The sequence below is a fragment of the Tiliqua scincoides genome, chromosome 4 (assembly GCF_035046505.1).
Source record: "Tiliqua scincoides isolate rTilSci1 chromosome 4, rTilSci1.hap2, whole genome shotgun sequence".
NCBI lineage: Eukaryota > Metazoa > Chordata > Lepidosauria > Squamata > Scincidae > Tiliqua > Tiliqua scincoides.
In genome coordinates, this window is record NC_089824.1 from 168,514,073 (window position 1) to 168,534,689 (window position 20,617).

General features: G+C 44.2%; 2 protein-coding genes across 3 annotated transcripts in view; one reads left to right on the plus strand and one right to left on the minus strand.

Moving 5' to 3' along the window:
• The window catches only part of ELAPOR1 (endosome-lysosome associated apoptosis and autophagy regulator 1), a 66,378-nt gene extending 60,515 nt beyond the window's left edge, over positions 1–5,863 (minus strand). Inside the window, exon 1 of one of the 2 annotated variants that reach the window (XM_066624965.1) lies at positions 5,801–5,863. The gene's annotated coding sequence lies outside the window, so the exon portion shown is untranslated. The remainder of the gene's footprint in view (positions 1–5,800) is intronic. The other variant, XM_066624966.1, reaches the window with a different exon arrangement.
• A 3,480-nt stretch (positions 5,864–9,343) lies between these two features.
• Positions 9,344–17,477, plus strand: CFAP276 (cilia and flagella associated protein 276). Its single transcript, XM_066626559.1, has 5 exons — positions 9,344–9,424; positions 12,370–12,486; positions 14,182–14,297; positions 16,367–16,500; positions 17,407–17,477. The coding sequence occupies exons 1-5, from the start codon at positions 9,344–9,346 to the stop codon at positions 17,475–17,477; spliced, it is 519 nt and encodes a 172-aa protein (XP_066482656.1).
• The last annotated feature ends 3,140 nt before the right edge of the window (positions 17,478–20,617 follow it).

Here is a 20,617-nt window from a genome sequence, read left to right on the forward strand (position 1 = left end):
AGATGAAATTAAATCCAGGTAGCAGTTACTGTTGGTCAGCATTGCTTTGTTCTGAAGTATCAACATCTTCTGAAAAGGGCTGCATTCCCCTTGAAAGCACAGTTTCTGGATACTCTTGGACCCAGTTTTGTTTCAGGATAGTCAGTTGGTGATTGCGGCCAGGGATGTGCTTGCCCAGCTTGAGCAGGTTCACCAGTTACTTCCATTCTTGGAATAATCAGACCTGGCTATGGTTACCCGTGTGTTGGCGATATCAAGATTGAATCACTGTAATACTCTACATGGTGCTGCCTCTGAAGACTGCTCAGAAACTCCAGTTAGCGCAGAATGCAGCTGCCAGGTGGTTAACTGGAACATAGCATCTTCATTAGTTGCCTGCACATTCCTAGGCAGAATTCAAAGTCTTGGTCAAAGTACTGTAAAACCTTTAACAACTTAGGACTTGATTACTTTTCTCTCCTTGCAGGAGTCTGTCCACTTGCTAAAGTCACCCAAGGGCCCAGGCCCCTATTTGCAGGTGTTATCACCACTGGAATGGCAATTGGTGATAACTTGTGACAGGGCCTTCTTGACTATGGTGCCTAGTCTATTGAATTCCCTCCCATGTGAGATTAGCGCTGCTCCGACATTAACAACATGGCTCAGGAATCAACACTTCTTCGTTCCAGCAGGCTTTTAGTTGATTTGGTTTTCTGTTCTGTGGGTTTATGAATACTGTTTTTGGAGGGGGTGTTCTTAATTTGAGCTACAGCCCTGTACTCAGTGCAACTTCTGTGTATAGTATATGATTGCACTCAGTTTTGTCATACTGTTTCTCATTGTTTGATTGCTCTATTTGTTTAATTGATGTGTTTTACTTATGTTTTTATTGCTGTTTTATTTATACTGCTGTCCAGATTGTCAGCTGCCTTGGGCTCTCCATATGGAGAGAAAAGCCAGAGTAAAAATAAAATTGAAATCATGAACAAAAACTTCATGCAGAGGCACCACCCATGGTCAGAGCTGGGCTCTGGGTGTAGGGGAAGCGGGAATTGTTTTGACTTGCCAATAGTTTATTGCAGCCATAGGAGAAGTCTGCCATCTGTAGATACCTTTATCCATCATGCCTCTCCCTCTTACCAATCTGGGCTCCCTGCACATGCATGAGGGACAGCAAATGCTCATTTTACAGATTGGTATATGCTTATGCCCCACTTCTCCAAGCAGTGAGAATTATGATGCCTTTGTAATTTTGGCTTTTTTTTACAAATAATGTATACAGGTCTGAGGATTTGGATGAAGTTAGGTAGCTCATTGCTGCAACAACTTCAGTTTTCTAAGCATGCCTGCAGCTTCTAGCTCCTCTTAGCTTCCATCCCAACATTTCTGAGATCAAATCCCCCCCCACCTCGTCCAGTTCATATGACCTTTGTTCCCTTATCAACTCAAGAAGGAAGGCATGACTCTCTCACACATCAGCCCACTTGCCTTTGGAGGCCTTCGGTTCAGAGAACTTCTTGGGTCATGTTCCTTGGTCAATTCCAGGTAACTTGGCTAAGCAATGTCTCAGGACTCAGCTCTGCCTGCTAGCAATATAGACTAGTGTCCTTGTGGTGAAAATCCTTTACATTGCTCTTTTTGTTCCTAGTGTTGACCTTCCTGTTCTGTAAGGATGCTCCTGTACTATTTCAGTATTCTGAAGGGGCACCTGAGACATTCAAAGGCAACAGTCACATTTGCTCAACCGTTGGCTATTGTTTGCCCTTCTTCTGCTTCTCCAACTAACCAGTAACAAAGAACATAGCTTTAAGCCAACTCAATAGAAGCCCACCCAATTCTCCAAAGCAGGAGATTCAAGGGTTCAGAACACAGACACACAAACACACACACCCCTATTCAATTCCACAAGTAAAACCTGGTTAACACATGTTATAAAAAGTAGAGTCATGCACCTCCCTTGGTGTATTTGCCCTGGTCTCTCATCCAAGCATCAACTGCATTGGCAAGGGCCACTTGTTTGCCCAGCAAGGTGTGGTGCAAGGACCAAAATCCAGGACAGGTATGACTCCTTTTGGTGAAGAAAGTACCCAGCTAGTCCCCAGAATCCTTGCCACCTTTGCCCGACTCTACCTGGACTGTCCTTTACTGTTCTGCAATTGGGTGGTGGCAGTGACCCAGTCAGTTCACTGACCCAGTGAACCCAGTTTCAAGATGAGATGGGCAGGAAAGTGTTTCTGGTTGCTAGGCATTGTGCCCTGCACCCATTTATCTACAACCATAGCCCTTTTGCTTAGTACACTGGCTCCCTGAGTTCTGTCTTACTGACATCCAAGTTATGGATGGCTGCAACAGCACTTTCATGCAGGCACAGTACTTAGTTTGTGGTGCTTTTGAATATGCGCGAGAGCACTGGGGCAGCAAGAGCTGGCTATTTCAAAGTATGCACATTGTGATTTCCAGAAATACCTCTGGGATGGAACCAGTACACATGTTGGGGACTTACTTACTGATCCTATCCTTCACCATTGGTGTTGATACAGCCACGCTGATAGAGTGCACGCTGCATCCAATGTTAGGGAGGATCAGACAGCCAGCAGGAAGAACAGTAAGTAAAAATATTTTTACTCCACCCCCACTAGGCTTCCCAATTGCCTATGGGTTTCATTGGACTTACAAGCAGCCATTTTGCTGGCATAAGTTCGAGGAGAGAAAAGGGGTGGAGCAGTCTGGGAAAGAGGGGATAAAATCTGGTACATGCTAGTATAGCCAAAATCCAACCTCTCTCTCCCCATCGCTGTCCCTGCACCCCCAATCTGGCCAAAACTCTCCAACCCCCTCCGCACCCACAACACATCTCTGCCATCAACTTACCCAGCACTGATGGAGGCTTTGGTAGCCATTGCTGCATGTGCCACACTGCTGCCCATGTGCGGCAGAGGCAAGAAGCATGCAACAACAGTCCACTTTCACACTGCCGTAAAGGGTCTTGCACTGCTAGAATGCTGGTTCCAGCAGTGCAAGGCTCTGATAGGATTGCAGCCTTAGTGCAATAGTAACTTGGAAAAGGGAAAGTAAGGGAGGCAACTCTAACAGTCTCATTCATTTAAAAATCATAGGAGTTGCATGCACAAATGACTATACATAGCATGGCACCAATATAACTTTGCTAGCAACCCCTTACACCACATTGTACTTCTATGCATGAGCATACAACCACAAGTCACAGTTAAAAAAAAAAGATCACAATGGCACTATACAACCACAGGTTGATGTTTAAGCCATAACAACAAGCAGAAGGAACCATAAGATTGAGGCTCAGAGAAATAATTATACCCATAACATACCATGCACCATTCAGTGCAAGAGTCCACAACAAAATTGGAAAAGAAATGAAACTATTTTCCGGCAGTTGTGAAAGATTTTTTTCAGATATAAGAATGTAATGAGGCAGGGGAAAATCTGATATGCCTATCATAAAACTATAACAGAGGAAGAGTATTTACAGGTTACATGTTAAATCTAGTCAACCTAGATTTGGAATACTATTTCAAAAACTAAAAAAAAACACACCCAACATCATGGCACACCTTAAGAGATGTGAAGCACCTTGCCCACTTCAGCCCATGGAATGCAACAATGGGCTGCACAATAGACAGAGATCAAAGGTGTTTTAACTCCCATGTACTTGGCAGCCCTTTAAAAGCAATTTCCTACGCTTCATTTCATTTGTCTTTGATTTTTGTCTCCATCCATTAATTCAATCCAAATCAATTTCTGTTTTTTTAATGAAACAAGTTAAACAGACAAGCACAGGAAAAGTTAAAATCACTCCTTGTTGACCTATGAGGAAGCTCTTGGCTTCTGACACACAAGTAACCTGACAGGTGACACAGAAAACACACAAAGGCAGTTTTCCAAGGTACATAAGAACATAAGAACAGCCACACTGGATCAAGCCATAGGCCCATCTAGTCCAGCTTCCTGTATCTCACAGCGGCCCACCAAATGCCCCAGGGAGCACACCAGGTAGAGACAGCATTTAATGGAAGCATGGGGCAGGTGAGCAAGAACTGTACTACAGGTTGAGAAGCATGTGAATTTTCTGATTATAAGACAAGCAGGGTTTCTCTTTTGCTTAGTGCAGTGGTTCTCACACATTTAGCACCAGGACCCATTTTTTTAAGAATGAGAATCTGTCAGAACCCACTGGAAGTGACATCATGACCGGAAGCAACAACATCAAGCAGGAAAATTTTTAACAATCCTATACTACAATCCTACCCGCACTTACCCAGGAGTAAGTCCCATTTACTAACATTGTTAAAAGAATATACCTAGTAGCTTGTTAAATGTACAGGTCTGTAACATTTCCCCAAATACAGTCACACACCATGGCGGCATCAAGTCTAACATATTAAAAATAAAGTATTGAAATGAATGGGGACCCACCTGAAATGGTGGGTCCCGACCCACAGTTTGAGAAATGCTGGCTTAGTGAAATGTGTCCTTACCATCACTCTTGGCTAAAGACAAGGGAGATGGTAGTGCTGCAGATGGAAAGACTTAGGGAGACTTTGGAACCCAGTATACACAGCCAGTCAAACAACAGAGATGCTCGTGACTTCTTAATTACTAACACATGTATGGTGGCATATACCTGTGCCACAGGGAATTTGGTCATTCTTTACAGTGCCATATGGTTGTAGTTTTTGCTACCGTAGATGTTAACCTCTGGAATTGGTCGGCACTGGGCAATTTTCCAGTGGGTAACAAAAGGATTTATCAGGTCTAGCACATGGGGAACTGAATGGGACAAATGAAAATCACCAGCTAGCCATATAATGACACTTTAGTGGCCCAAAAAAATCTAAAGCAGGGGTGGCCAACCTTTCAACAGGAGCAGCCAACCTTTCACCTTTACAGTTCATGGACCTTTAACAATTGTGTTGAAGAAGGAATTTCAGCAGGTGCAGCTTGTTAGATGAAATTCTGCTGAAATTTCCTCCTCTCCACAATTGTTAAAGGTCCAGATCCTGGACTCCAGGAGCCCTAAAGTCAAAAGGCTGGCCACCCTGTTCTAAAGACTTCCTCCAGTGCTCATATATCCCACCCAACCCTACAGGAGGGGTTGTAGCACCGTGGTAAAGCACATGCTTTGCCTGCAGAAGGTTCAATCTTCAGGCAGAAACATTTCTTTCCAAAATCCTAAAGAATCACAAGTTGATGTCAACAACAATAAACTTGATGTGTCCAACTCAGACTAAAAACAACTCCATATGTTCCTGATCCACATCAGTTGACAAGGTAGTGGCCTGGAGAGAGAGAGAGAGAGAGAGAGAGAGCGTGCTTTGTCTACAGAAGGTATGTGTTTTGTCTAAAAAAGGTGTGTGTGTCCTGTCTACAGAAGGTGTTGTGTGCGTCCATCCCATTAAAACACTCACGCCTCTAACCCCAAAGAGGAGGTGTTGCCTTTTGGGGGGATCCACACAGCCTTCTGCTCCCTGCTCTTTCCCAGCACACCACCACAGTGGCACCCCAGGGCACCAGAGCACCAAGGCAGGCGAGTGTATTTAGGTGCCACCGGTGACCAAAAGATGTCACCTTTCTGTGCTCATCCATGCAGAAGCCAAGACAACAAAAACCCCTCCAAAGTGCCTCCTGCTCCGCCAGCTCCCAGCTGCCTTTGGCAGGGAGTTGTGTTGGTGAACACCATGACGAGGCAGTGGTCCTTGCACCGCACTGTAGCTGCTAGTCCCCCCAGCGCTATCCTCGCCCAGAGCGCCTCCCCCACCCCAGAGGATGCTGCCACCCTGCCTGGTACCTCTTTGCAGGCGTGGAGCTCCTCTCCTTGGGTGGCAGCGCCTGCCCAGAGCCGCAGCAGCAGGGAGAGCAGGAGGAGCGGCAGGCGCCCCCAGCAGCCAGCTGCAGTCGGAAGCGGATGGAGCCCGCCGGCCCCAGCCATAGTGGCGCAGCAGCCGCCGCCGCCGCTCCGCGCGTCTCGAAGGCAGCCCCGCTGCCGCTCAGGTGCACCAGCAGCTCTCTCGGGCAGAGGGATGCAGGAGCCTCGCCTCGCCCGGCCCCGCCCCCTGCCAGACCCGCGCCGCCCACACCTCGCTGCCTAGCAACCACAGCTGCCTTTGCCGCGCGCTCGCCTCTGGCTGAAGCGCACCTGAAGCTTGAAAGATGCACCCGGGAGTTCCTGCGCGGGCGCGCGTGCGCGCCCAAGGCTGGCAGGCCGTTTGCTGGCTGGCGCGCGCCGATTTCAAGCGCGGGTTCTGGAAGAGGAAGGCCTGGCTCGCTCGCTCCAGCCGCTGCAAGCCCAGCCCACCCCACCGGCGCCGGGCTGCAGTCCCGTCCACGCTTACCTGGGAGTGAGCCCCACTCACTACAGTGGGACCTACTTCTGAGTAGACATGCATAGCATTGGGCTGTAAGGTTGCAATCCTAGCCACACTTACCTGGGAGTAAGCCTCATTGACTATAATGGAACCTACTTCTGAGTAGGCATGCGGAGGAGTGGGCTGTTTGGCTGCAGTCCTAGCCACACTTACCTGGGAGTAAGCCCCATTGACTATAATGGGACTTACATCTGAGTAGGCATGCATAGGTTTGGGTTCCAAATAACAGTAACCCCCAGTGACTTGGTTTCGTTTCAAGAGTCAAATGAAGCCAGTGCTGCAGCAGCCTCAGCGTGACCAGATCCAGAGGGAGACTGGGGATGCAATCCTATCCAGTTTTCCAGTGCCCGTGCAGCTGTGCCAGTGGGGCATGCACTGCACCTTGTGGTGGGGCAGCGGTCACAGAGGCCATTTGTTCTTTTACCTTCGGGTTGCATTGCAACTGCACAGGTGCTGGAAAATTGGATAGGATTGGGCCCAGAGTGGCTACACCTTTCATCATTGTATAGAACAGGGGTGCTCAAACTTTCAACTTTAGGGATGCTGGACCTTTAACAAGTGTATAGAAGAGAGAATTTCAGCAGGTGCAGCTTGTCATCTGCTGCAGTCATGGGATGACATGACTGCACCTGCTGAAATTCTCTTCTATACACTTGTTAAAGGTCCAACATCCCTAAAGTTGAAAGTTTGAGCACCCCTGGTATAGAAGGAGTTTTGGCAGGTGAAGCTCAGCATGGAAGGGTTTAAAAAGCTGCACCTGCCAAAGTTCCTTCTTCTCTACAAGGGTTAAATGTATAGGCACTGTGCCCTCTTTGGATCTGGTCTCACTTTGCAGCCTCACTTCGCACTTCTGACATTTAGGGCTGCGAATTGGGTGCCCCATTGAATCTCACAACCAGCATGTGGAACTTTGAAAGAGGATCATAGTATCCTAGAGTTGGGAGGGACCTAATAGGTCATCTAGTGACCCAGGGGTGCTCAAACTTTCAACTTTAGGGATGTTGGACCTTTAACAAGCGTATAGAAGAGAGAATTTCAGCAGGTGCAACTTGTCATCCCACAGATGACAAGCTGCACCTGCTGAAATTCTCTCTTCTATACACTTGTTAAAGGTCCAGCATCCCTAAAGTTGAAAGTTTGAGCACCCCTGAGCTAGTCCAACCCCCTGCCTATAGCAGGAAATCCCCCTAGAGCAGTGGTTCTCAACCTTTTAGCACTGGGACCCACTTCTTAGAATGATAATCTGTCAGGACCCACCAGAAGTGACAACATCAAGCAGGTCAATTTTTAACAATCCTAGGCTGCAGTCCTACCCAGGAGTAAGTTCCATTTATCATCATTATTAAAAGAATAGATGTAGTAGCCTGTTAAAAGTACAGGTCTGTAACATTTTCCCAAATGCAGTCACATACCATGGTAGCATCAAGTCTAATATATTAAAAATAAAATATTGAAATGAATGGGGACTCACCTGAAATTGGCTCATGACCCACCTAGTAGGTCCTGACCCACAGTTTGAGAAACACTAGGACCTACAGCATCTCCAACAGGTGCTTGTAGAGCCTCTGCTTGAAGATACCTAGGGAGGGAAAGTACCCCACCTCCATTGGCAATCTGTTGCATATACAAGGAGTGTAAATAGCAAATGGCCTGTGGATTGTGTCATTCTTAGCCATGTGATCGCTTGTCCGGTTACCAACCCATTTGACCCCATATTTACTTTGCACATCAAAGCCGATCCCGCCCTGAGCGCCGACACACAGAGGTTCTGGAGTTTTTGCTTTCGACGCTATTTCATGCTCACCTGCAAAGCGGCTGTTTGTACCCATAAAGCAGGGGTGCTCAAACTTTCAACTTTAGGGATGTTGGACCTTTAACAAGTGTATAGAAGAGAGAATTTCAGCAGGTGCAACTTGTCGTCCCACAGATGACAAGCTGCACCTGCTGAAATTCTCTCTTCAATACACTTGTTAAAGGTCCAGCAACCCTAAAGTTGAAAGTTTGAGCACCCCTGCCATAAAGTATCCCCTTGCTTTATCTCCAACTCCTCTGCAATGAGGCTGACCTTGCAATCCTAGGCGTGTCTACTCAGAAGTAAGCCCCACTGAGTTTAATAGAATTTGCTGCCAGGTGGGGGTGCATAGGACTGCAGGTGGGGAGGGGAGAGAGGCTTCTTTTTAATAAGCCATCTCTGCCCAACGTTGCATATACACAACAGGGACCAAATGTGAACACCTGTGGGCCAGGCAAAAATGGCAATTTAAAAGACAAACTTTCCTATCCCAAAACATAACGTTTTAGAGAAGAAATATATTCAAGCAGCTTTTTCAAAATATGCCTTTTCTGCTGGAATTTCATTGAAAAACTGAACTGTACCTCTTTTCCTAAACGTATAGACTTTGAAAAACAAACAAGGGAGATCGCTTATTTAAAAATATATTTTTTAATGAGAAGGAAAAATAGCTAGGCAGTACAGAATATGACAAATGCACTTAACTATTCGTTCAAATTATAGACTATTTTTCACTAATAAAGAAACAGGTAACCATAATTTCTTGGAAAGGTATTTTTATTGGGGGGGAAAGTGTGGGGACTTTTTCTCCTCTGCCCGCCCAGATCTTCTCTTGACTAGTCAGCAGTTCCCACGTGGCTATCTGAGGAGTCCAATAGCCTCCCTCTGCTCTGTTCTCCCTTCCCTAATCCCGAGGTTTTTCTTATGCATCCACAGGGCAAATGCGAGGGGTTGCATCCCGCTGCCGTTATAGACTGCACTATCGTTCCTAGCCATTAGAGGGCGCTGCGGATAATAAGGCAGATGCTTTTGGAAGCCCTGGGAGGCTGTCGCCTAGCAACCACGGCCGAATTCTAAACAAAGCCGACACGCGACAAGAGAACCCGCGCTGTGCTGCTGCTGCTGCCTGGTCTGGACCTTGCCCACTGCGCGTAGATCTGTCCCCTTCTGCAGGATGCCACCCACCAGGGAGCCTTTTCCATTCCCCAACTATGAGAACGAATGCAGTTACACTGGCAAGGCCAGGAGCTCCGAGGTAAGAGAGACCCACTGCTTTAGATAGAGATCTATGGAAGCATCTTATTCACACCACAAAAAAAGCCTTGCGCTTTGGGATCTCCCATTTCTGAGTGTGGGACATTTCTATGGGAGCCTTTTTAGGTTGTTCTAGCAAGTCTCAAGTGGGGCACAGGAAACGGAGAGGGAGCAAAAACTAGAACCCAAATCATGCAAAGTTAAACACTCTAAACCTGTGGTTCCCAAACTTTAGCACCAGGACCCACTTGTTAAAATGAAACTCTATATTGGGACCCACCCAGGTTTACCAGCCTTTAAAAAAGGAAAACTAGGAAGAAATAATATTTTATTTATTTTTAAGTCATAATAACCAGAAAAAAAACCCTCAAACATTTATCTTCCTAAGTTGACCCATGTTTGCAAACTTCAGGAGCTCAGGACCAATCATGTCCAACTTTCCAGCACCAGTGCAGCTGCAGTGCAGCCCTGAGGTAAGGTAACAAATGTTACCATACGTTGAGGAGGCCTCTGTGACTGCCTCCCCACCACAGGGAACAGTGCATGCCCCATTGGCACAGCCGCACCAGCACTGGAAAATTGGATAGGATTGGGCCCTCAGCTCCTTGCAAGGCAGTTAGCAGCTATCTTGCAAACTGCAGGAGCTGAGCTCTTTGCAGGGTAATTAGCAGCTACAGTATCTGATTTTTGAGTAGCCTCAGGGCTTGAGGCAATTAGTTATCTGATCTTTTGTCAAGGTTTGTGCTGAATTTGTGTAAAGCTCTGTGCTTGCGCCATGTGACCAAGACAAAAGAAAAATACTGAGTCACTATGATTGTGCACCTGTGTAAATTAGCTGATGCAATACTGTGAAATAGTGATCACAAGACAATGAGGTCACCTGGTTTGTGATTGGCTGGCTCCAATATATAAACTGACACTGGAAGCTATGAGTGTGGGTCCTTTTGTGGATGGTGACTGGGAGAGGTGCTGCTGGAGTCATTGCTGGTGTGCGATATTGTGCCATTTGTACTCTACTGCTGCTTGTTATTATTTTCTTTAGATGTGTTCCTGATAAGCCTTTAGTTTTGCTGAACTTTTCTTCAGTAGAAGTTTGTTTGCTGAAAGGAACGCGCAGCTGTATTTTTTCTTCTTGGGACTGCTTGTTTCAAACACTCTCCTTCACTCTGTTACTCTGCTCTGCTAGTGGGGGCAAACCAGCATACCCCTAGCATTCCTGACATCTTTCCATCACCCATTGGCAACCTATTAAAAAACAGGTCATGACCCACCAGTAGTCCCAGGCCACAGTTTGGGAACCACTCCTCTAAAGTTTGGTTTGAATGGGAGGGACAGTTTTATGGTCATACTTAATTTTATCTGCTGGGAAGGGTTGTGTGGCAGACTAAGACTACAGAGGGAAGGCTGGGCCAACCTTTAGCAGAGAGGATAAAGACTTGCCAGAAGTCCAGTGGCACATGAGAACAATGGTGGTTAGAAACCTGTTCTAAAATAGCCTTGTTCTGAGGATTGAATTTACAGCCTCTAGTAGATGCCTCTGACAGGTGGATGAGGAAGAAGCCGCAACCAGGACAGACTTTTCTTCCTAATAGTTTCTCAAGGAAGATTTCTTCAGAGGAGGACGGAAGAACAAAAGGCAATATAACTTGAGGTGGAGAGTGGCAGCAACCAAAATAAAGAGCCCAGTGGCATGATCAGTCTTTTCCCTTTCTTCCACTGTAGCCTGTGAGGAAATCACCTTTCATTACACTATAGCTGTTTTTATTTTCAAATGGGAAAGACACAAACTGAAGGCTTCCCCAATAGACTGCATTTTTCAAATTGTTAGGCATTTGAGAAAAGGCAGTTGACATCACCGACTTCCCCAGACAATGTAGATACCCTGCTCATAATACAATATGATATAAACTAAAGAGGCCACTAGCTTTGCACAAACTGTACACCTTCTAGAAAAGCAAGCATCTTTTATTAGAAGTAACTTGAAATCCCAAGACTGAGATTTCTGTTCCTCACAATCAGCATTCAGCAGCCCCAGAAATATTAAACATGGACTCAGTAGTAGTCAAGTTTCTCTTTAAGCCAAAAATTTCTAGCTGGTGGTGTGCAAGTATGAGATGCACAGCCTGATATGACCCAGCCCCCTGCAACTAACTGCCAGTGTTTCACTAGGGGTGATGTGAATGTGGACATGCCTATCATTTATTCTGCTGTTGTGTCACCTCTCTACTTCAAAAATGCTAAGGGCCAGCAGGGGCTTAGAACAGAACGGGGAAGAGGAACTGTTCAATCTTGGCTGAAGATGGTAAAAGAGAATGACACATTTTTCCCCTCATGTCATCCTCTCTGTCACAAACATCACAGTTGGGATAGGGAAGGAGCAGGGGAGATTCCCAAGTCAAGCAGAATTTAATCCTCCTCCCCTACACCATCCTCCACAACTCCCCCTCCCCAATGTTTTCTATTTTGCTTACTTCAAGCCCCAGGTCCTATTAACATACATTTCCTTGGTCAATTATTGTACTCAATTTTCATGTATAAAATTTTTATTATAACTTTAAGGGAGCTTCAATTGCTCCAAAAAACATATTTACATGAATTATAGCAGCTAAAACAAGAAAAGATCATATAACTAAAATAGGCTAAAATTACCACCTTACAGGTCTCTCAGTGTAAAAGCTGTTAACCCCCCCCCCTGCTGTCTGCTCTTTTCAGGCACCCACGCCCAGGTTTTATTCTCTAAATTACTGATACACTACACCTGGGTAGCCAACAACCACCCGTGACACTCTCACTGATTTCAACCCTGATAATGATGCCTCTACCCTGGTAAGGGCACTATGGTCAGGGATGACCCAAGGAACTTTACAGGAAGGGTCCACCTTTTCAGGCTGGGGAAGCTGGCAATCACTACTTTAAATCTTTTGTGCTTCTCTTTATTTGATCCAGAAAGCCCCTTATGGTGTGCCTGCCCATCTTGCCCAAGAGCGGGATCCCTGGAATAGACTGCATGCAACACCAACACTAGCAAGCATCAGAAGGGAAGTCTGGTACACAGAACCTCAGGTAAAAATAGTAACCTGTCAGTGTCATTCTGTTCTCCAGCCTGCGTTCTTTTTCCATGCCTCCCACCTTGGTTGAGGTAATCTTGCCTTAAAACATCATGAGCACACACACTAACATTTATTACAAGGCTTTTGCCTTCCACTCAGTCAAAATTGGCTAGGCTTCACTTTTGTGCTAGTATTATCTTTATTTAACTAGACAAACCACAACATAAGCATGTCATTTCATTGTTTACTCATGTGATTGAGCACCCCTTGCTCATGTCTTTTTACTCATGTTTTCCTGAAGAAAGTATATCGAAATAAGATACAATGAGAAGTCAGCTTCCCTGAGGACCCAATCCTATGCATGTATACTCCAAAGTAAGTCACATTATAGTCAATGAGGCTTACTTCAGGTAAGAGTAAATAGGATTTCTGCCTGAGAGACTTTAAAATCAGTACCATTGCAGAAAGGCCATATGATTAAGCAGACAGGTTATTTTGTGTATTCTTTAACATTTCCATCAGGGTCTAGCCAGAACAATAGACCTTAGCCAGTACACCTGCATATGCCAGCCATAGGCATCCTGCCCTACCTAACCAGGTCAGAGGACAGGTAGAGATGCCGAAATGTTCATAAAACCAATCAGGCTGAGCAATGACATCACTGAGCCTGGGTTCCTCAAAGTCAAGCGCAGGGATGTTCATTTGTGTTCTGATCAGGTTCTCTCAATCTGTACATGGCCAATTCCGCCCACCTAACTGGAAATCACAGAAGTGTAAGGATAGCTGGAAAGCTGCGGACTTGATTAAGTATAATTGTGAAACAATTGTGAACCTGTGAACCAAGAGACATTGAGGAATCTTTTGCTTTTGCTTATAATCACCTGCTTGTATTTTTGCTACAGTCTGCACCTGGGCACTTCGAATGCCCAGGCCATTTTCTAAGCCCACTTGTTCTGTTCTTTCCTTCTTGTATTATCCAGCCACAACCATCTTTTTCTGGGTTTTAATAAATTCCTTTTGTATTTTAACTCAGCAAGAACTTTGCCCCAGTCCTCCTGGCCCCTGAGCTACATGCAGTTGGACATATTTGGGGAGAATTATCCTTGTAACTGGGATATGTGAGGATGGTTGCTCTATCACTCTATGCCTGGCTCTGTCCTTGTGATGGCAGCAAAGTATACCAGTAGGGGCAGCTCTGGCAGTGGCCCCAGGCCTCCCCCCCACCTATCACCACAACCCATAATAAACTGCTGTCAGTATATACCTATAAAAATGTTAATATTGCCCTTTCTTTCCTCTTAATTCTGTTTATTGGTTTTATAGTAATACAAAAGTAGTAGAGTTGGAGACAAAATAATACACACACAAAATAAATTGAAGAAAGCAATACACGTACTTTAAAAGCACAATCTTTTACATAGATCCTCAAATGGATACATCTAAATAAATACTGACTGGCAGTCTAATTAAAAATGTCAGGGCTTGAAGGCCATAGTCTGACAGACTACCGTCATGTACCTCGGACAATGGCCTTCAAGCATGGACATTTTTAATTGAACTATTGGCATTCCGGCCATGAAAGCCTCAGTATGTATGTAAATACTGACTGGCGTTCGAATGTGGTGTCATTCCAGTTACACAGAAATGGAGTCCAGTTTAAAAGAATACTAAAGTTTTTTTCCCTTCCTCTTTAAATCTTATGTCCAAGGTTTCCAAAGACAGCCTGGATTTTCATCTCACCTCCCTGTACAATCACCATGAAGACCTGCTGAAAGACAAGAGTGAAGTTGTCCTCCATAGAGAGACCATCTTTGATGAACATGGGTAAGCATAACCCATTCCTGATTGCAGCAAGCAGAATATGTTGCCATAGGATTTGTGGCCCCCAATGTACCCAAACAAAGCTGCAGCTTTTGCAGCAACCCTACAGGGCCATCTGTGGTGTGCAATTCAGTAACACCACACAATTACAACTTTGAGAGCAACCATTACCCTACTGTCCTTCTTTACAAAGTCCCATTATTTCTCTTCATATCATATTTACAGGGGACACATTTCTAGGTTTTCCCCCAGAGCACATTTGCATTGTTGCTATATCACAGAATATAACAATGTTATCATGGAAGTGATGCTTCTACCTTAACCGTGTTTGCCTGGATTGTCTTCCAATGAGAATTTACAAAAATCAAGTGCAAATGAGGTTGAAATAAATCATCAGCACTCCACTGCACCTTATTGAGGAATAGAATATAATGGGTGGAGCAAGTCAAACATGGACCACACCCACCCAAGAACTCACACTTTGTAACTTTCATCACTACACTATCAAGTATCCCCCCCACCTGCACATGAGAACTGACTCCAAAGGTTTCTGTGTCATTCTCAAGGAGATTCTCCCATTGGCTATTGGGAATGACAAGACTGATAACACAACTGCACCTGTTCACTACTGCTGCACTTATACTGTCGTTGGCCCAGCTCACACTTGGGCCTCAGAGCACCTGATTATAGCGCTGCGCCAGAGTCCAAACACAGAAGTTTTAGAATTGCCGCCTGTAACTAGTTACAATAATAAACAATGGTCAAATCCATCTTGACCATCTTGCACTAGTCTTTTCCTGGCTCTTCTTGTCACAGCTAGTCCTGAGGAAACATGTACCTGTTTAAAAAAGCTCAGTAGAACAGAGTGGAGACACTGCTCTTAACCTTCACAGATGCAGGGTGCTTCCAGATGAGGGGCTGTTGGTATGAACTAATGGATGCTTTTCCATTTTCAGCAGTATCCAAAATTGCAAATGAATTTCCACACTTCTGGTGACAGAGCCCTTTCTGTGTGTGTCCTGATGTGTTCAATCCATATAAGTGGGCACGACATGGCAAATATTGCTTTCTTCTTTTCTGCACAGCAGTAGTTCTTGTTTTTAAGCACTCACAAAAGCAAGTTTAACTGAATTGCAGCCTTCAGTCAGCAAAGGGGTTCCAGCTTCTCAAGCTGAAAGTACTCTTTAACATTTCCTCCCATCCTGTCCACCCTTTAACTTCTTGCTTCCCTGATTCCAAGTTCTTTTTTTTAAAAGTCTTATTTTAAATTAGCATGAATTACATTTTCATGCTAGTGCATGAATAGTGTAATGTTTATTATGTGAGCAGAAAAGTGATGGAGCACAAATTAAAAAACAAGCTGATAGCTTGCAGTCATGCTACATGCCACATCCATTTCAGCGCCACCAAGTAGAAACATATGGCCAGTGCAAGCAGAAATCATTTAATCGTTTAATTCTCATTGATATATTCCTTATTTTGCAGACTTGTTTTACTAGAGGTGTACAACTTACCTTTTTCTCCCAGCTTCTTAATGACAATAAACCATGCACTTAAGGACAGTTTATTTTATAAAATTATGTTCCATGCTTCTTTGTTAAGAATGAACCCAGAGCAGTAATAAGCAGTACAAATCACTACATTTGAAACACAATTCAGTACAAGAAACATTCAGGACAGCAATAGCAACAAGAATTAAAACAGACAGCACAGAGAATAGGGCCAGCCCACTGAAAAGGATTTTCTAAGGAGCCAAATTTGAGTTGATGCCTAAAAGATGTTCAAGGTTGGGGTCTGAGAGAGCTGGTACCATTATTTAGAAGGCCCTGCTCACAGTAGATATCCACTAAATGTTACTCAGTGGCGGATCCTGACCCCCAGCCTCTGATGTTAACCAGAGAGCATGGAGTGGTATATATTGAAAAGGGCAGTCCTTTAAAGGTTACAGGTATTGAACAGAAATAATTCCTATGCTGAGACACAGAAAAACAGGATGCAACTGTCTCTATCCAGGAGTTCATTTTTTCTTATCTGCTAATACACGTCTCTCCTTTTGTTTTTGAGCACTGCAGAGCACTGAAGGGTTTAGAACCTGTGAAGGAACGTGCTGTTCCTCCAATTGAGCATCCAGCTTCCAGGGGCCTCTGTGTGAGACACTGGGTCAACCCAGTAAAAGAGTCAATCCACAGCATTGAGGGAGCCATTGGTAAGCACAGCTGCTAGTAACCTATTCCTATTGAAGCAGTAGGGTGGTGGCGACAACCAGGATAATAGCACTGACCCCAACTTTCAGCAGATCCATTTCTCAGACAGCCCTTATGTTACTGCTTCCATATTTCTTTGAATAGCAAACACCTTTTTGAAAGAATGCTTCAGCCTAAACTTATGTTAAAGGTTTATACACACAGAGTAAATAGACTTAGGCCCAAATCCTAACCCACTTTCCGGCACTGGCATAGCTGTGCCAATGGAACGTGTGCTGCATCCTGCAGTTGGGGGGGGCACTCATGGAGGCCTCCTCAAAGTAAGGGAATGTTTGTTCCCTTACCTCAGAGCTGCATTGCCCTTATGCGGTGGAAAATGCTTCCATTGCCCTGGAAAGCAGGTTAGGATTGCGCCCTTAGTAGGGTGACACAAAACGTTATAGCTGCTTACAGTCAGATGGTTTGCAAATTGCAAATGGAGCAGCTCATGCCTAAGAATCAGCAAGTCTGAAGAGTAATTCGCAGTGCTTAGAAACTAGTCTTGTTGGGTACTTAATTTCCCCCACCCCAGGTGGACCAGATAAAAAAGAAAAAGCTTTCAAGAGCTAAGCAGGAGCTCTGCCAACATTCTACTCCACTCCAGTCCCCAGCCTGTTCTATCCCAATTCTATAATTTGTTCTAACTGTCTAAATGCAACCATTTGTCTAGCTGCTGTGGAAAATTCTGGTAGGTTGTATGGATCCACTTGAATTTCTGTCTTTTCTTCTATACATTTTTTAGTGGGTAGTTCTCAGTTCAGGTTAAGAAAGCAAGAGGTGCATGGCATTGCCAGCAGTTCTGGATCAGGAGGCTTTTCAATACCTGCAATATTTAGTACAAGTTAACGGTGTGGTTTTTCTTTTCACAGAGAGTCCTCATACTGCGGCCACCAACAGTGGATTTTCCCGCAAAGAGAATGGTGGGATCTTTTACCACTAAAGATTCTGCATGATCATGCTGCTTCAGGTTCATTCCTCTACACCTCAGTTCACTTTTTACTGTCTGTGTTGCTTTCACCTTTAGACCCTTCATTAAAACCATCCAGCTTCACTGAACTTTTGGCTTAGCTGTAGAAGGCAAACATTTCCATGCCTGCTTCTTTTTTAGTTCTCTTTCCTATTGGGTAGTGAACCAAAGTAAAAGTATAAAGCTGCAAATTGCTGTCGGGAAAGACCAACATTAACAGGCCTGGTAAATCTTGAGATTTGAATAGGGATTGAATCAGTCTGCACTGAGGTCTTAGGAAAAAAGATTTTGGATTGAATAATCGAAACTTGTTTGATTAAACTCTAATCTACCCAATCAGATGTGGAATAACCATGTCCACAGTAAACTAGCTAAATAAAACCCACATTTATGGCCTACCTCAGAGTCATATATCTACTCAATCTTTTCTGGACATTTGTATGTACTGAATTGTCCTGAAAAACCGGTTTTTGCTGTTCCACATCAAAACTGCAAAGGGAATTTCATTGTGACAGGAGAAACATAAGGAAGTAAGCAAGATGTTTTCAGAAACCATTTGAACCAAGAATGAGATGTGTGCCTTAAAAGGACAATTAAAAACTTATGGCGTAAGAACAAAATATTATCCATATTCTAGTCTAAGTTACAAGTACTGTATAGACTTTGGACATTCACCTGTTTCACTGGAAATAGCGTATCACCCTTTCCATATGACAAATAATCCAATGCATTACTTCCTTTGTTGGACATTTGAAGAAACTGCCCACCAGTTTCAGTGAATCCTAAAGTTGGTTCCTGGATGCCCTATTACCTTTCAAACTGCTTGTATTCTACTTCAGGGCATGACTCTCCACAAGGACAAAGTGTTCAGAGTCTCTGAAGGCTGTAATAATGATAATCAAACTCACTAACAAAAATGCCAACCCGGAACTAGGATAAGCTGTATGCCAAAACACACAACTCTTTAAAACAAGAGCTCTGCAAGAACAATAAAAGATCAAGGGCCAGAGCCATTGAAGACTTTAATGACTGTGTGCAAACAAGAACAAAAGGAGCAACCTGCAGTTCCAGAAATAACTGACTTGTTCCACTCAATGTAAAATTCAGCTCTATTGTCAGTTTCTGTCACCCCTTAAGAGCAAGATGTGGCTTCTATTGTCTACGAGTACACCAACTTGCAGAATTTCTTTTGACTGACATAGCAGACCTATACTACCCTTCCTTGCCTGCCCACTTCTTTCCTGCCAACAGCACAGAGATGCCCATCTCTAAGCCTATGGGAGGATTTGCCCATCCTGTACTTGGTTCCTCCTCTTTCAGCTCCATCCCTTCACCACCTGTTATTTCTGTTGTGGTCAACATTATATACTTGGATTTCCAAAAAGCATTTGACAGTTCCTCACCAAGGGCTTTTTAACACACTTAGGAGTATGGGATAAAACAGGTCCTCATATGATTAGTAACTGGTTAAAAAACTGAGAGCAGGAGTAAAGAGAGGATAGTAGAAAGAAGTAAAAAATGGGATCACCTACAGATCTGTAAAGACTGGTGCTAGTTAACTTTTTCATAGATTTAGATGCAAGAGTGATGTGGCTGGGTTGTTTAATGACACTGCATTATGCAAGATGATGAAATTCCAAGGGAACTATGAAGCATTTCAAAAGGATTTATTTCTTGGGTAAACAGTCAACAAAATAGTAAATAAAGTTTCATGTAGGTAAACGTAAAGCAACATACAAGGTACAAAAATAATCCTAATTTCACATATATAGTACTCTGATCGGGCCTGAACTGGCAATGACAATTCATGAAAGAGATTCTGGGGCTGTAGTAAACAGCACAAGGAAAATGTCAATGCAGGTTCCATGCTAGGGTCATTAGTATGACCTATTTGCGTGTGAGCAAGCTGCTGGCCACTCCTTGGAGTGTCCAAGCAAACAGACAACTGATTGTACCCCAAATAAGGCCCCCTCCACACCCACACTGAAAGATATTTCAATGTCATCCTCTGTCTCACCACTATGTGACTTGGGCTACACTCCTGTACATTTTCCTGGGAGTAAGCCCTACTAAACACAATGGGACTTACTTCAGAGTAGGCATACATAGGGCAAGATACAGTGGCCCCTCCCCCTTCTCTCTCCAACAGGAAGAAGACCAGAGCTCTGAGACAAGGCTTGGTTGGTTCCCAATCAGAGCAAACAATCAAGCAAAAGCTGCTTTCACTGCTCTCCAATGCAGTAAACAAGGGGGAAATGGCTGCTCTTTAGAGGACGAGGGAGAACGGGAGCTATAGTGAAAGAGGGCCTATCACCTCCTCCAAGGACTCCAAATTCAGATAATTGGAAACCACCCAAGTTTAGTGACCTTACATTCAAAAATCCAGGTGGAAGACTCAAAACTCACAGCATAAGAAGGGAAAAAGTAGAAAAGTACTTGGATGTTCCATAGTAAAAAAGCACACACACAGACACTCAGATGTCATGTGCCTAAGGAAACTGTTATGTATTCAAACATCTTATTCTGTGGGAAGCATCCACTTCCACAAGGGTTTTTGCATGTTTGGTTTGTGTTTGAATCTCACTTTCATAGTTTGAATGAAAAAAATGAGCCCCTGCCCACACCAGACAGCATTTAAGCCAATCAGGTAAATTTCAGACATTCATAAATATATTAAGCTGTGCTAGACTCAGAGAACATATTGCAGGAGGTCTAACTAAAGTTGCAATTTCAAAACCATTCCAAGAATCTACACTGAAGGGCACAAACCCATTATGGCACATTCCAGCGGGCTTGTGGAAGTACTAATCTGAAAGGGGCAGGCATTCATCCCAACGGCAATTCTGTTTTGAAAAGCACTTGAGGGTGCAAATGTTGTCATGCCACCACTTATATTGTCTTCCATAGATTAAAAATGAAAAAGCCTGGTTAGGTTATATAGCGCAGAGGTTCTTTGAACAATACAATAGGGCCCATGTATTCAAAGTCAAGATTCACTATTCTAATTAGCTCATCAAGCCTGCCGTTTGTTTATTTTTAAGTGCAAGCTTGTTCCTATTAACAAACACTGTGCACTTTCATGGGCAGCAAGCACTTCTTCATGCTTACCAAAG